Here is a 17,269-nt window from a genome sequence, read left to right as displayed (position 1 = left end):
CAGTGATCTCCCCAGGATTTTCTGATAGAGTGGCGGCTAATTTGCATAACAATAAATGTAATTGTTATGGTAATGAGTTTCTATTGTTTACCAAAAATTATAGAGTGGCGGCCACCACTCTATAATAGCTCTGGGGAGAACACTGAATTTTTATGCCGTAATATAGATGTAAGGTAAAACAGACATCGATGACGTTTTGAGATAATTTCCGAAAAATTGCAAATGTACATTTTTCTAAACAGATCTTTGTTACCCTAAGACTATTAGACTTAAGATAGTGAATATTTTGTGAAACTTCAAAATTTATTTTGTCTGATTTCAGATTTTTAACAATATGAGAAATTCAAAAATTGTGGCTTGGTGGTGGTTTAGGAATTAGTATGTGAATTTCAGTAATGTTTTCTTGAAGTTGGACATTCCCTTTCATGTATAGTTATACTTTTGTCAACAATAAATACTTATAGAAAAATGTGAAAATGGTACCAAATTCTCTCTCTCTCTCTCTCCTGTAGGCCCTCAATGCCTCCCTTTTAAATTCTTGTTTGCCTCAGAAGTGAAGTCATATTTTAAAATGCCCAGTTTGACCTGTGAGGGCGCAGTGTATAGTTGTGACACTCTATCCCTGTACTGTGATTCAGTTTGTTCGTCCCATTATAGATGTATATATTCCTACATTGGTACAGGTTTGACATCTCTGTGAGTAATATTACAGCACTCAGTTCTAAAACTTGAAGTTTGAAAATCTTATTGTAGTAACTATATTAGAATGGGTACAACAAAGGAACAGAGGTTTAATTTTGTGCAAAGATGTTATTTCATGACCATCAAACCAGATTTTCTGTCATTCAAAACTAGTACACTGAGAACAGAATGAACATTCAGTTTTAAAAATGTTACAAATATTTTATGGGAATTTGTCTGAAACAACCTTGAAAGCAATATGGGCGGTCTTGGTTGTGCAAAAGACACCTGAGTCCTTGAAGAATTTTATCATTATTTTAAGGGTTGTCTCCATTTCTCACATACTAAATAGTCTGCTGGAAATGTCAGAAGGCAGTGAATCAGTCTTGCCATTTTTCCCTCAGAAAGTAACACAAGATGAGCAGTGGAGTAACCCAATAAACAAACAAACAAACAAATAAAACTATAGAGAAGTAAAGAAATAAGTATTTTGCGTGAGAATGATACAGATTTATTGACCCATACTACTAACTAATACAGAAAAAAAATATAGCAAGAGTAGTATCCGATTAAAGAATTCAAATTTGGATCACAATTTTTACAATCCTTGATATTCTGTACATAAAATGTGTGATATATTGCAAAGTCAGAATTGTCAAAATCTCCACAACACAAAATCAGTGCAGTAACAATATACACGCAGAGCACACAGTAAGATTTTGATATTGATTTAGTATGGAAGGAATAAAAAAACTTGCAGATAGTTGCTTTTAATTTTGGTAGCTATACAATATTTCAGAAGCGATAGGCTCCATTTTAAATTTGGGATTCAAGCTGGTCAAGTACAATGAGTGCTTTCAGTCGCAAACAAGTACTGGAAGAAAAGCTACCTTTGCTGAATATTGCACAACACTGAAATGCTGATTTTATTTCTCAAGTAGTGACATACCTGGTTGTACGTGTAACAGTAGTGTGAAACAGTTACCCTAGATATGAAGCCTCATAATCCAGCCTATTGGCTTATGTCTCACGCTGACCTTTGAACTCTCACGCAGCACAAACTACCAGGGAGAATCCACTGTAAGGTAGCTGGCCAATTAACTTACAATTTTCCTTGGATTAACGATCACTGTGTAAAACTAAAGAAACCATAGAAAATGAGATCCACACCCATGCAGCTTACTCATAAAAATTCGTCAAATCAAACTACAATAAACTTGACAAAAGTTGACTCGCTAAACAACCTTAGTGCTGGTTAAAATCGGTCACTGTGTTTTCCCGCCAATGTATATACAAATTAATATCTGTGGATATGTATGAAGTTACATGAAAAGATATATGGTATAACTACAGAAACAGTAGCTGTCACTTTTGATAACATTTGTCATTTTCTTGGTCCTAGAATTAAACACGCCGTCTTATCCCTAAAGTACATTATAATATAAAGTACATGCCCTGTCAATGCAACACAATATGCAATGTCTTTGTTGACTAATAAATTCTATTCTGCATTACAATTCAGTTGTCGACCACAGTGTTGGACTTTATTAAAACCACAGGCTTTGTTGACAGTTGGACACCACGCACATACAAATGATTTTAGGACAGGGACAAGAATTTGCATTGTACAAGTAGATCAGAAATTAAAATGAAAGAAAATATCGACAAAGCTTAAGAATGGGTCTAGTCTGGAATAAAATCGATGCGCTTTGTTCGGCAGACCCAGTACGCCCAAGAGATCATGTGATGGCGGCACAAGCAAACCCACATGTACAAATTCATACGGAAATACATGTACTTCTATGGGCATTTGTGCAAGTGGGTTTATTTGTACCATGGTCCATTCAAATTCCAGGTTTGACCACTTTGTGTACTACATGCACAATATTAAACATCGCTGTCAAACACAAACAAGCTGTACAATCAGGATGACTTACTTTTCTGTAAAATTTCATCTGTACAAAGCAGTCAAATAGTATCAATGTAGACTGAGGCTTTTCAAGGTAATTTTCACATTATTGACCCTTTGAGCACTCATTTTTCCCCAAAATATCAGGGCAACATTTCATCAATTTTTATGAATTTTTCTGTAATTTTTTCCATGATTTTTGACCAAGTGGACATAAATTTTTATGGAGTGCACTTTTTGACCAAAATTTTGGGAAAAATCTGAAAAAATTGCCTAGATCTGAAAGAAATTGTGGCGTTGTATAATATAAACGAAACAAAAATCGACTTTGGCACTCAAAGGGTTAAACAAGAACTTTAATACTGGTATGAAGTAATTCAGTACTATACATGTATTTGCTTCGATTCAGCACTATTCATGTATTTGTTTTGAAGCCAAATGCTGAAATTCCTAGCAATCCTCTACACGTTACTGTTGCAGTAGATACCCTGCCAAGTATGTACACCACTGAGGACACACAGCGTTGATGTAGTAATAGTTCATATTAGTGACTCTAAAACCCTGGAACTGTTGCTGGGGTTCAAAGTTCACATTCAAAATTAAATACTGAGCTGCCATATTTGTCTGAGCACACACATACGAAAATGAGATCAGTGAACCCCACAGAATAAACAATAATTTGATGAGTTACTTTAAATACAAAAAAGTTTTAAAGCTTATGTACAGCACACACTTAAAATAAAATCACAATTTTAACATCTTCAGCTTTGTAACCTAATTTGAGTCACCCTCAAGAGCATAGATATTGCACACAGAAAGGCAATATAATTATTAGCAAACAAATTTACCAATCAACAGCCATTGCACATATATAGTCCAAGACCATTTATAAAAGAAGTCCTTTGATTGGGCGATACACCAAAAAGCAGCAACAGAGGAACAGACTTGTCCAAAAGTTGAAAAGTGAATCGTCTTATGTATGGTCAACTAACACAGTAAAATCAGTGTGCACTTGCAGTTTTTGTAATACCAGTTTACATCCTAGCGAGACAGAAAGTTGAATATAAGCAAATCAAAACAGCTTGGGTCAAGTGAAGTCAACACAGAAAAGTTAGTGAAATAACAGTATGTAGAAATCAAAACCTGTGCACAGTAAACTGGAAGAGCACCAATACAGACTGCAGAGTAAAGTTGGCAAGATCATAAGAAATCTTACACAGTCCATATGTCATAGACAATAGTACGCCATATAATGATATGTTTGACATCAACACTGTTATACCATAGGCCCCCTATTAAAGTTGTCTACCATATGTTGTAAGGCACACAAGTATAGAAAGATGATATTTCATAAAAAGAAATATAGTCAGTTGGGAAGGCTGTCGTATTATTGAAGGCTGCATTATTGCCGTGACGAGAACTCGTGGCCACTTGAAAAAACTTTCAACACATCACAATAATTACGGTGCTACTCGGGTCCTAATCAGAATAATCTTCATCGTTTTTTAATTTCTTTATTTCCAAAATTCCGTCAGAAGTAAGATGATTCATGATAGAAATCGTTGCTGTGTATAGATACTGGAGAACAGCAAAGATGCCACAGATTACACGAAAGGTCCACATAACACTCAACGAAATGCGATTCTGTTTTACACATTGGAAAGACTGCTGCTGAGATGACTGTTGTAAATTGAACGATGTTGTGCGGAGTATTTCGGAACCACGCACCTGCTTGAGATTTCAGAATATAATCACAGAGACACAATATTCCACTCACCATAGAAAAGACAAACATTTCCCTCACGAAAGTAAAGGTGTTTTATTCAAGATTACTAGGTTGTGGTGATGCACTAGGAGTTATCCCACAAGTTGTAGGAATCTCAAATCTGGGGAGCAATGGAACTTACAAACTAGGATTTCAATCTGCTGGTCATGTAGGCTGTAGATCAACCCCTCTACGTCTCTACAGATTCACATAAAACATTGACAACTATGCAGCTTTTTAAAAACAAGATACAGATATGTGATTAAAGCCTCTAAATTGTATGGTCTGACACCCCTAAATTCTGTGAAAATAGGACCAATCTGGCACAGAAAAAAATATCCAGATTATTCCAAGGTGGACAGACTTCAGGGGGTGAAGAACCGCTCCAGAAGAGTTCAGTTATCAACTGTCGGGGAAAGATTCTCGCTGTCTCTCCTTTTCTCGTCTCTCAAAAGCTTGATGGGCTCTCTCAAGGTCACCTATGACGTCCAACAGCGTTGCCGCAGCCGCCATTCTGGAGTCATGAAATGACTGGCTCTTCTTCAAACCACCTAAGCGAAATAAAAAGTTATTCATAGTTCAAATCATATATATGCATTTAATTTTGAAACACACTGCATTCTAACAGTCTACGTGGCAGTGACTTTGTATACTAATAATTGTTTTTAGATTTCACGCCATTACTGGCCAACTGAGAAAGTTTCTCATCTGAGAACAAATGTCCAAATGTCTCAAGAACTGCACCCACTGGTGATGAAAACATGCAAGTTTTTTGTTTTTATTGAACAATGAAAAATTCTTTTCTCCGGTAAAGTATTAACCTACTTTGATCAACTGTGTTGAAATCTTTAGCATCGCCATTGACAGTACGATTTCCTGGTTTATTCATGGCGTCGGCTGCTGCATTGCCAAGATCTGAAGATTCTAAGTATTTTGACCTGGAAAGATGGCAGAGACAAGAGATACGGCTTGTGAGCACACAGACATACATGAAGAGTACTTTGCAAGCCCAGAATAGCATCATGCATTTGAATTCCAATGCTTATATTGATGTTGTATGTGCGTGCAAATCCAAAATGTGACAGTCACACCAGTCACACACATATGTATCCCTAGTACACTAATTACCGGTTGTGCAAGGTAATTCCGTACGACTGGAGTGAGCTACAAAAGAGGATCATAACATGGCAAACTTTATCCTGGGACATTTTTAGTCCATTATCCTTCATGATTAATTAGCAATATATCCACAACACACTCCTGGAAAGTCTTGGAATTTCAAAGTCTCCTGGAAAAGACCTTGAAAATGAACCAAAGTCCTGGAAAATTGATAATCCACCCACAACTTTCAAACTGACAAAATGGTGAATCAGTGATATTGTAAAACTGAGTACCTTAAAAAATAGTATTTTCGACCTCAAAAAGTCCTTGAAAATTGCAGAACGTTTTCTTGAATTTTAAGTGACTTTGAGAGTGTGGACCCTAAATTATTTTGTTATTTTTAGCAGCAATCCATAGAACTCTATCTAACTCACCACCATTGACTGAAGACACTGTTTTATTCGTTCACGTAGCTAGTCAGTGGTTTAGCCTTGCATGAAAATTACAAATCAATTTTTCTTCAATATTGTCTAAATCAGTAAGGTGTTAGAAAAAAGAACGCACGAGTTGCATCGGACGTAGTTAAAGGGAAATAAATTTTACCTCAGCACATCTCTACCCAGTAACAGCTGCGAGTAGATAGTCTGTGTTTCTGCGTCAGGATCAAGGGGATCTCTCCAGTCTCCCAGTGTACACGCCGAGTGCGTCTTGCTACAGCCTCTAGCTGCAAAATGTCAAGAGACACACAGACCCAAGAATATTAATACCATCCTTCAGGTAGTCAGGTCAATATAGGTTAACCTGATAAATAACATATAGCGACATTTGTAATCCGGCTGCTGACCTTTGACCCTGCCCCTGGGAACCTTGGTGAAATATTGCGAAATTGTCGTTTTCTCTTAAGTCTGGTAATAACATATGAATGCAATCAGCCCATCTACATCATATATGATGTTTTGGTAAGATTTTTCTTTTTCGGAACAGTTTCTGTTGTTCGAGACTAACCAACATGCTTCAAATTCAGCACGACTTTTCACAAGCATGCATGCACTTCTCATGAAACTGCCCTCTAGAGGCAAGTTCTGGTAGAGCTTTGTCCTGTAACTTAATATTTTTACCATTGCAAATAATATCATTTACTGTAAATGATTAAAGGCATCCCAAGACGTAGAAATGTGATCGATGTAATGCTGTTTTAAATTAATGTGACCATGAATATCTGCTTGTTATGAGTCACCACCTTCCACAATAAGCATCCGAGGCTCCTTGTTAGCGTTTAGCAAACAAAATTTGTAGATACATTAAATCAACTCCTATGAGAGAAAAAAAGCAGCTTAGATTTCCCCAAACCCTGTCTGAAAAAAATCTAAATAAATTAATTTATGGGGTTTGTGACCTTCCAATTTTAATAATAAGTGAGAAAAATGCCTAGCTTGAGAGCAAAAGTATGATTTATGGGCCAGGCCACAGCATAGATAACTGAAAATGACTCGGTCTTAAATTTAAATTACCACAAAGTGGTACAGCCTGTTTGAGTTTCACTGTGTAAAAAGATGTGGCTCCCACTCTCAGCTGCCCATGGAGAGAACAGTGTCTCTTTTATGTATTTGATATTCCAAAACCACTACCACCTGCCCTGCAATTGAGAGTCTCACTAGGAATTACAAAATGATACTGAGTAGCTGTTTTAAGATCAACCCTCACACGCGTACAGGAACACACCGCACCGTTCAAAGCTGCCATCATCAATAATAACCATGTCTCTTGCCCCTTGTAACCGCGGCAATTCACCTTGGTCAGTTTCATATTAATCACTTTGTCTGTCGGCCTGAGCGAACCATTTCATCTTGCCTAAGGGGTAATCCAATTTTCTTTTAATCAAATGCCATCTGCTGGGGTCTCTCAAGTTTACAGCGAAGAGTCTCTTTCACCGCTGACTCGCCAGGCGTACTCACGACAGAGACTTCTGCTTTGAAAATCTGAGAATGATTGGCGGGCGGGATTGAGATGGAGACACTATAGGGTGTTTGCGGAGTCACATGTTGAACTGGTGTAATAAACGGCATATTTACTCATTACTCGTAATCTACTTATTTTGAATGCAGTACAGGAGACTGTCTAGTCTCTTTCCAAAGCACATAAAACAGTGGAAGCCGTCATACCTGCAACGTCAATGGCCTGATGCAAGTGGGCTGTGATTCAAATTTTCTACATTTTGAGGATGAGCAGAAATAGGGCTTAAAAAAATTTGTGCTGGCAGAATTTTTACACACACTATCAGTGTTTGGATCTAAGTTTTCTGAGATGATTCACGATAAGGCAGTGACTCAAAATGCGAAAAATTCCGACCATTGAAAAGACCTGAGTTACATGTTACATCCCCTATTGCCGTGAGCCATTTATGTCTGCTCTCCTGTGTTTTATACAAATTTGGATTCACACTTTGGATCAAAACTCTGTCTAGCCTTGCATCAAGAGCTTTCCAGGCAGTCCAATCATTGTTCCCGTTCAGTTTGCATCTGTGTGTGAAGCATGCAAGGCACCTGGTGTCATAGTCCTGCCATAATTTATGACAAGAAAGTACACCACCTATCATGCTGGTATCATCATAGCTATATGAACACAAACTGGCCAACAACAGAATGGCACTTTAACCTACAGATCATTTCTGGTCAAAATCTGTTCTGACACACTGGTCATCTAACTTTCCCAAAATACCACGGAAAGGTGAAGTGGCACATCTTAAATAAAGAAACCGGGGACAATTGCTGCATTTTCCTGGATTCGCATCAATTTGAGTTTTTTAATGGCGAGACTTGCGTCTCTCATCTATGATTGGCTCTTTTCCTGCCAGGGTCCTCTGTAACTGTATCAGGTTAAATTGATCCATGAAGCCCTGGAACACACTCCCAACACACTTTATCATCTGAAGAGCTCTCACACTTATTATGGACACTAACATTACTTTCATTGACTCAATGTGACTGTGATGATGTGTGTGCCGTAGCCAAGTGCATTAATCTTCTTTGCTATGAATCTTGATTTTCAAGCTGATTTAGAACTTGACGGGGGAAAGAGTTAAATCTGGCATTTATTTGCTCATTGGGATAAGATTAGGGAGACGCACAAGTCTGAGTATCAGGGGATTTTCAAGAGAGGATTACTGGAGTGTCTTCAAGACAGAGTTCATGGTCGCACAAACAAGTACACATTCATGGCCCTGGGACATCTACCCGTCTACACATTCTGCTAACTGCTACAATCAGACAATTTACTGCAGAGCGATAAATTCTCCAATCATCCAGGACAGATCATACAGTAGCAAACCCTCTAGCAGATAAACTGTATTGGAGAAGCCATACCAACAGTGTGTTAAACGAAATTAAAAGTCCAACTAAATCACAAATCTGCTGAATCTTTGGACAGAAATTTGCACTCATCGACCGTAATCTTCTACAATCTTGGGTGAGTTCAAATTTATTAAGAAGACCGATCATTATCAGTATCTTGTGTGTGTTTCCTAAAAAATTAAAAACATTCTGCCATTTACAAGGAAGTGTAGAATATGGCATATGCCATAATGCAGTTTTTTCAGGAAGATACTTCCCAGTGTTTCATTACAAACACTAGCTTTCACAGCCAGTAAACCATGATTTCACAGCCGGAAAACTATGACAAAATTTCTCACATACTCATATCATATATTATTTAAGGTAGTATGCACCTCGAAAGTGAAAGACTTAAACTTTTGCTCTAACTTTCCTCAAGGAATTTTTCAATCATTCTTGTTCCAAATCAAGAATAAAAATAGGGGGTCACCGTGCAAATTTTTGTACTAGAGAAACAAATTACCGGTACCCAAGATTTACCTATATTAGAAATTCAAAATGGCCGCCATCCCTGTGTTAATTCTATGGAGAAAAATAACAATTTTCGAATTTCGAAAAACTAAGCCGGTGAAAAGTTTTCTTTCACCAAGAGCTTTAAAATGAATCCCCACATGTGGTATATCAGAAGAGAATTGTAAAAGTTTGAGAGTCCGAATATCTGTCCCGAGGTGCGTTCTACCTTAAGGCAAGGGTACAATGTATGTTTTACTGGTTAATAGTAAAAGTGATACTAGCTATATCTTTCTGCATTTTCTTTGATAAGATGGTATAAAATCAAATCCAACTTACTGCTTGTGACAAAACAGAACGTTTTACAAAAATTAGAGACGAACGCATAATAATTTTTTGAGTTGCAACTGAAACAATACGCTCACTGCAAATATATGCTTAGGCACCTATATGTAACGGACCAAATATAGGGCCAGGGACTAAATACTGACATTATTAAATATGGTTTAATAATGGGAATCAAAACATCTCTCTGGGGATTGGATGGTATTTTTTAAGCAAGAACTATGCACAAAGCCTGCAGGGACTCACTTCTGACGTCAAGGACTGCAATATTGACATTTTCAAAACCAAAATGGCTTAATAATGGGAATCCAAAACCACTCTGAAAATTGGATGGTTTTTGTTTTTAAGGTATTGAAGTGAAATGCAAAAAGATACAGCTATGGGGCTTTAAAGTTTCAGTGTTGCATTTATAGAAAACCTTTAGTAATTCTAAAAGTGAAAACATAAAAAAATATCATATTTAAAGTTGTTTTTTCAATGAAATTTATCAAAGATTTTATATAACACAAGAATTCACTGAAAAGCACACTACTTAGGGTTAACTCTTCGTGTCCTCTAATTTCTCTCACGAAAAATTAAGTGCAACATTTTACCAATTTTTATAATGTTGAGATTATTTGGGACAAAATGGACATCGCTTTTCATTGGCTACAGTTTTTTGATCAAAACTTTGGGGAAAATCTGAAAAAAAAGTTGTCTGGATTTGCAAAAATTGTCTATGTTATATTTTATGAGTCAACAAAGATTTACTTTCAAATTAGTACTCAAAGGGTAAAGCCTTGCCTTCAAACACCAGAAATGTATTCCTATTACATGTTGCACAGAAGTGCATATGAACTTGAATCAGTGCTAACGGTGGGGTATTCCTGGCACCCAGGAATAGTGCCAGGAAGATGTGGCCAGGAATAGTGCCAGGAAGATGTGCCGGGAAGACATAGTGGTATCCACCAAATCTGGCACTGATCAAGGATCCCTGGCAACAAAACATATGACAGTTAGCCAATGTAAACGCAATTTGCCCGTCAACAAATTGGCTATGGTCTGTCTTTTCAGAGAGAGGCTACAGGGTAGGTTTTCATGAGGAAGTGAGCTGCTAAGAATTGAACACAAAGTGAGAAAACTATTCAAGGCTGTACGTGGCAATGGAATCAATAACTCAAACGCTGCAATCAAAGTTTGATCAAAATCAGTGACAGGAATTGGGTCTATCTAGGCTGCAAATATATATTGGTTTCATTGACATGGGGTGGGTGGAGTTGAATACTATTTAAGGCTGATAACTAGCAATTACTGACAATAACAGTTAATAGAAGGGTTTCTATTAATAAAGGCAGTATTAGGCATGGTGTAAGTACCACTAATAAGAGCTTTTACCTCTTACATTCGAGATGAACATCCCTAACCGTAGGACTTTAATTGACACGTACTCTGGGCACCCAGTACCATTTCAAAGCTGCATAGACTATATGCTCGATACACAGACGAATCAACATGGTGGCCAGTTTATTTCATTGAGGGATTGTTTTGATATAAAAATAAAATACTGTTTGTAACAAAATAATATATCTCTCAATAAAATTCAGCTGCCATATTGATATGATTTGTTTAGTTCCCCTGTCTCAACGTATTGAGACCCATCTTCAATGTGGAAAGCAACAGGAACAGGTGAGAGCAGGGGTTAAAGGTGGTAGGTCAAAGGTGGTAGACTCATTCCGCATGTGCAGACCTGCATCTGGCATTTTGCAGATAAAATGTTATTGTTAAAAGTAGAACAAAAAGGGGGGAGAGTAAAGTACAGAGAAAGGGGAGGGGTTGTAACCTGATGACATAAGATGCAAATTTCCTGGCAAAATTCATCCCTTTGTGCTTAACACAATCAGCAAATTTTACATCTCTCACACCTAGCAAACAGAAGAGTATGGGAAGAGGGAGACAGGTATGGATTATGTCAAGCTGGAAAGCAGAAGAGGGTGAGGGAGGGAGGGGGAAAAGAGGATGGGATGAAAGACAGAGCGATCACGAAGAAGTCATGTAGAGACACGGAAACGATATTGATTTCAACTGTACTTTCAGCTTCTGTCACTGCAACTACAGCAACCCATTGATCAAGCAGTGAACATCTAGCTACACTGTATGAGAATTTTGATGGATATAAACAGATTTGAGGTAAAATTTATGTCGTCATTCATCCTGAAAAAATGAGCTTTGTAAAAGACTGGCAATGTGGTGACTCACATCATATGCCAAGGCATTCTGCCATTTTCAAAAATGACTATACCTGAGCCAGACAATCAAAACACTGTAAAATTTTATCTCACAGAGCATATGCTTCACATGTTTATATGGCTAACCTTATCATACATACATGAAAATATAGTGCAGTTGCTCTCATAAAAATGTACGGAAAAAGCATACGATATTGAAAAACGTCATAAATACCAGCGCAAAGAAAGGCCTTCACTGATGTTTTATTGTTGTTTAAATTCACTTTCCATTATAGCGTGATAGGGTTTACAAAATTTCAACTTATCCATTGAAAACAGACATTGCGAGGCTCTTTTCCGGGAATATGGCTTCATACCATGATCAATATGAGAGGTCATTTTATCAAATGTGAAATAAACCTGAAATAAATCTTACAATTCTACTGGTATGTTTGCGTTGTATAAATTCAATGAGTTTACAATTTGAATCCATGCACCAACCAATGACGACTTAAAACATTCTGTTATGAAAATCACATATTTTTTATATACTTTTATTTTCAGTCTGTCGAGAATAATCACAGCTGCAATGTTTTAAGTTTTTGACACACTATGATGGATTTTTTCAGTGACAGGACAAATAGTCATGTTTCAGATTAGTAACAAAAATGGATATAATTTTGATTTCATTATCATAATAGCTAGCATAACAGTTGTCTGTAGCTCTATCAAGCAGCATGCAGCTAGCACTGAACGAAAACACATCTTAGCATAGTTGAACCCTGTTGACTGAATAATTTTGACCTGACGTGACAACTGCACTCCAGTCTGTGATCACCTGCCACCACACTCAACCGTTTGCTTTTCTCACTTCTCATCTCAAGTTGTAATGTTTCATCTGTATATTTCATTATTACAGTGAAATAATGACTTCGAAATCCTTGAACGCATAAAGATTACTGAAGTTCCAAATCATTAACTATCTCATCAATAATTCCACATGCTGAAGACACTTAGCCATTTATTTGACTGTATACGACAAAATGGCACGTGTCTCAAATTAATGTACCTTCAGTGTTCTGAACAACTTGATGTCACTGTGCCAAAGTTAAATAACTTAATTTTTGGAAAACTTTATGTTTGATTGCTGCCTATAAAACAACATCAAAAGTTCAAACTTCAAATGCATTTCTATCAAAAAAGAGAAATTGGCGAGGATTGTCACTTGGATCTTAACTTAATTCTTGTATTTGTGCAGCACTTTTGAATATAGTTATGATAGAAAAGGCGTTATAGAAAATATGTAAATGTAAATGAGGAGGGAGAAGAGGGAAGGTAGATTGTTTCAAAGTTTACAGCAAGCACATTTCATTAATTATCAGTAAATTTTGAGTTTTATAGTTTGAAAGCCTATGAGGGAAAAGTGATCATTATAATAGCCATGCTGTTGATGTTCAATATTGCCCATAAAAATTACAACAATTTTATGATTTAAAAATGAACAAAGATATATAAATTCAACCCATGAATACTTATAGGAAACTAGAAGTCAAAGTTTAAAGGTTAAAAACTGACCTGATTTGGCTGTCTGTAAACAGCAGGTCCAGCGGCTGCCTCTGTATGCTCCAGGATGGAAGGTATCTAACATGTGGGTATTAGACACGCATGTCTTCCGGATTGCCGACAGCCATTGGTGCATATCATTTACATCCTGTTTAATGGAGACAAAAAGCGCAGAAAGAGTCACAGTCCGATAAGAGACAGTTACTGGCGATAATACGTAAATATCATTGTGTTGTGCAGAAATTGTCAGAACCTACACCTTAAGTTAAAGTCTATACATTCAAAATTATCTTTCATTCAAAATTTTTTAACCCTTTTGCTTGTTTGTGAATTTGACAAAAATTAACGTATGATTTGTATGCGTATGACATGTCGTATGATGATTTGGAAGTCAAGGACAATTTTCAATAATTATACCATTGGCTTTGTACAATCAAGATTATATCATTAGCTTTGTATGCTCTGGCGGTCACAACATCACTACTTTTAGTCTAAGCAATCACTCGTCATCTGTTCTATACCTGATGAAGATTCCCTGTGTGGAATTGAAACATCGAAGTTTTAGAAATAAGCTCTACTTTGGAATATCAGAGTCTTGTTTTTCGTGTTCTCGATTATACCATCTGAAGTACATGTAGACTTTGTTCTCACTCAGGTTTGTTGTAGACTATATCAAAATTGTGTTGTTGAAGGAGGCTGAAGTTGAACTTGTGTCAAGGAAAAGAATGGTTATGCTTGAAGAAGCAAATTAACTCTGTATTGCCACAGAATGGCAATGGGGCATGTACCTCGGCTCTGTAATTGCCCTCATTCTGAAAAATTTAAGAATATAACTGTCCCTCAGTGTATATATGGTACAGTATTCTGGGGGAAAAAACTATACTTAAAGATTACAAAGAAATCTATGCTGATTTATGTTGTATCTTTATTATTCTTATGTTCGAACCTGTATGAATAAATACTCTTGAAAAGAAAACTGTCAAGTACAGGAAATGACATCAATATGCATTGTATTTATAAGTTTTGTTTCCGTCTTTACTTTGACTGAAATGCTAATCAGTATCTGTGACACACTGGAAATGTTTGCCATGCTGTACAAAGTTTTGCACTCCTGGCGATAAATTATTGCTTTGAGATCAATAATTCAACTGTTCATATCCATGTGGGTACTTGGGTCCCTCTGCTTTTGGTGTGACAACAGATCTTGTCCAGCATACATTGTTAATATCATGGCACCTGCATAAATGTCATCTTTTTAAAGGCATGACGTACAGAGGATGCATTGAAGTGTGGTGATAAAAAAGTGCATTTGCAAGGTAAAGGTTTGGTAAAGTACAACGTAAATGCCTCAGGCTCGGATTCAAATTTACAGTTATTCCCTGTAATGGTTATGAGCTTGCATGGACACATCAAGATATATCAGCTACATTATCTAGCTAGGAATCGGCTTTTTTCTTCCTTTCACATTAAATGCCCATAGGTACACTACACCATAGGTAATCTCATGGTATTTCAATTAAGTCTTGACAGAAAAGGCAAACATTATGTTAAGGGCGGGTGTCGTGTTCATGTGACACCTGTAAATTTTAACACATGTAATGAACTCTCCTTATCACCTTATTGTGATGACCGCTGTCTAGGGCCATAGGGGCTGGCTTCTTAAGTCTCACATTGAAAACAGTAATCACCGCTTACGCATCCTGAAGACATTAGTTTGACTTCATATTTGAACTCGTAACACAGTACGGTAGATTTTTTCCAATCCCTGTAATTCCAACGTGTTTTACACAATGGATTTGATCGACTGATCAGGGATGGCATATAAAAATGATAATATGAATCTTAATCAGAGATGAAGAGATCTTCAAAGTAATTTATTTAAATATACAGTTATTTTTTCCACGTAGTCCATTGGACTTGATTCAGAACAGTTTCTGATGCAGCTATGTTTTTGAAGATTGTTTTATCACTGGAAATTTTTAGTTCCTGAGATTTGCAAACCAATCAGAGCGGAGTAATTTCAGATGTGCCACAATTAAGACACACATTTTTCTGCAGCTGTCCTTTGCGCCTTTAATAATCTTACTTCCCAAGCCATCCGAAAGCGCTCGCCGAGTTAATGGCTGGCTTATCTCCTACGGTTTGAATCACAGCTGGAGGAAAATACCCACAGTGTAGTCAAACTCTGCCTTACTTTATTGTAACTACTACTCTTTTCACAATATAGGTGACTGCACTTTTTCTTAACATTTATACAAGCACTGCGTGTGTACTGGCCTTGCCCACCCCCGCCTTTTGAAAGTTCTCTCCTTACAGTTTGAAGTGTATCACTGCCTCACCGAGTGCTTTCACCCTGTCTGCCGTCTGCTCTTCAATACAGTAATACACGTAATACATAATAAGCGATACAGTTCAGGGAAACCAATTTCAGAATTTCTGTATCGATATACCCAGCTTGCATTCATGGTCAGACAGGAGTGAGAAAGAATATTAACCTTTTGGTGCTGTAATTTTTCCCGCCAAAAATTTTAGCACAACATTTTACCAATTTTTATGAATTTTTCTGTAATTTTTCTGAATATTTTGGACCAAACAGACATCACATTTCATTGGTCACAGTTTTTCATCAAAATTTTGGCAAAAATCTGAAAAAAAATTGACTAGGATACATTTTGTAAAGGCAACAAAAATTTGACTTTGGCACTCAAAGGGTTCATTCCAGATTTGCTTACAGTGTGTTTCATGGGTTTCCATTGCTTAACTGCTGTGCGGTTGCAACATGCCATGTTTGTTTCTGATGCCCATCAAATGACCAAGTAAAAGACATTACCAGTATGTATTGCAGCCGCTACTTTGGAATTAACACTGCTGTAACTTTTCTTTTGTAATCAGCTGATGAGCTTTTGAAAATATGTTGAGATAATTTTTACAGATTTGTACAGCTTGTATCTATTTACTTGTGTATAATTGTGTTAACCATTATCAAGTGTTGTTCTTTATGTCTCACTAATTAATTGATTGTTCAGTACACACATTTTCCGATAAAAATCATCATTGTCATCATCATCATCGTCGTAATCATCATCATCATCACCGCCGTCATTTTCATCATCATCATCACCATCATCATGATCACCATCATGATCATCATCATTATCATCATCCCAACCAATACCATCACTATCATCATCACCATTATCATCATTATCCTCCTCATCATCATCGTCATTATACTAATCATCATACTCATCATCACCAACATCATCAATGCATACAGAGAACATGTTTCAAAGGCTCTACATACACATTCTGAAAACTGACTGTCATTTACCTTGGCTTGCATGTACAACGTTTTATGATTTCCTTCTGAGTCCTTGTATATAACCTGCATCATGTAAGGTCTCTGAAAAGCGTTGCAGTCAACAGTCTCCACCGCGCAAACCCGTGGAATTTGAATCGTCGACCTGACCTGCAGAGTGTAATGGAAGGTCATTTGAAACCAAGAGAGGGCACATGAATGCAAATTCTGAGAGCGCAGGTACACGCTCTCAGCGGGGAGAATTTACAGTCCCTCAAGATAAAAACACAAATTAGTCCGGCAGCTGCAAAACAGTGCTATCACAGCAGTACCTGGATTAGGATAGTGCTCTAGGGACATTTGAACATCGATTTCAAGCTGTTACAGTGGGCTTTTCTGTGACGTTACCTTTGGTGACAATTCTACTTCGACGCTGCACTGGCCACATCGTGTCAAAGTGAACAAATGTGACATTTGAGGGAGAAAAACCATATACATGCCAAATTTGGAAACCACTCTCACTACTCTTTTGTTTTTATACAACTGCACACATATCTTAATTAA

At 37.0% G+C, this 17,269-nt stretch overlaps 1 protein-coding gene across 4 annotated transcripts in view; it reads right to left on the bottom strand.

Moving 5' to 3' along the window:
• Positions 1–1,169: 1,169 nt before the first annotated feature.
• Positions 1,170–17,269, bottom strand: part of LOC139145004 (rasGAP-activating-like protein 1) — a 105,215-nt gene continuing 89,115 nt past the window's right edge. For all 4 annotated transcript variants that reach the window (XM_070715890.1, XM_070715892.1, XM_070715893.1 and 1 more), the window contains 5 exons: positions 16,739–16,876; positions 13,420–13,555; positions 6,060–6,180; positions 5,181–5,293; positions 1,170–4,906 (listed from right to left, as the gene is read on the bottom strand). In XM_070715890.1, coding sequence (XP_070571991.1) covers positions 4,758–4,906; positions 5,181–5,293; positions 6,060–6,180; positions 13,420–13,555; positions 16,739–16,876 — 657 coding nt within the window. In that variant the 3' untranslated portion in view covers positions 1,170–4,757. The remainder of the gene's footprint in view (positions 4,907–5,180; positions 5,294–6,059; positions 6,181–13,419; positions 13,556–16,738; positions 16,877–17,269) is intronic.

Source organism: Ptychodera flava, chromosome 12 (assembly GCF_041260155.1).
Source record: "Ptychodera flava strain L36383 chromosome 12, AS_Pfla_20210202, whole genome shotgun sequence".
Taxonomy (NCBI): domain Eukaryota; kingdom Metazoa; phylum Hemichordata; class Enteropneusta; family Ptychoderidae; genus Ptychodera; species Ptychodera flava.
Note: the sequence above shows the minus strand (reverse complement) of the source record. Positions and strands in the feature narration are given on the sequence as shown.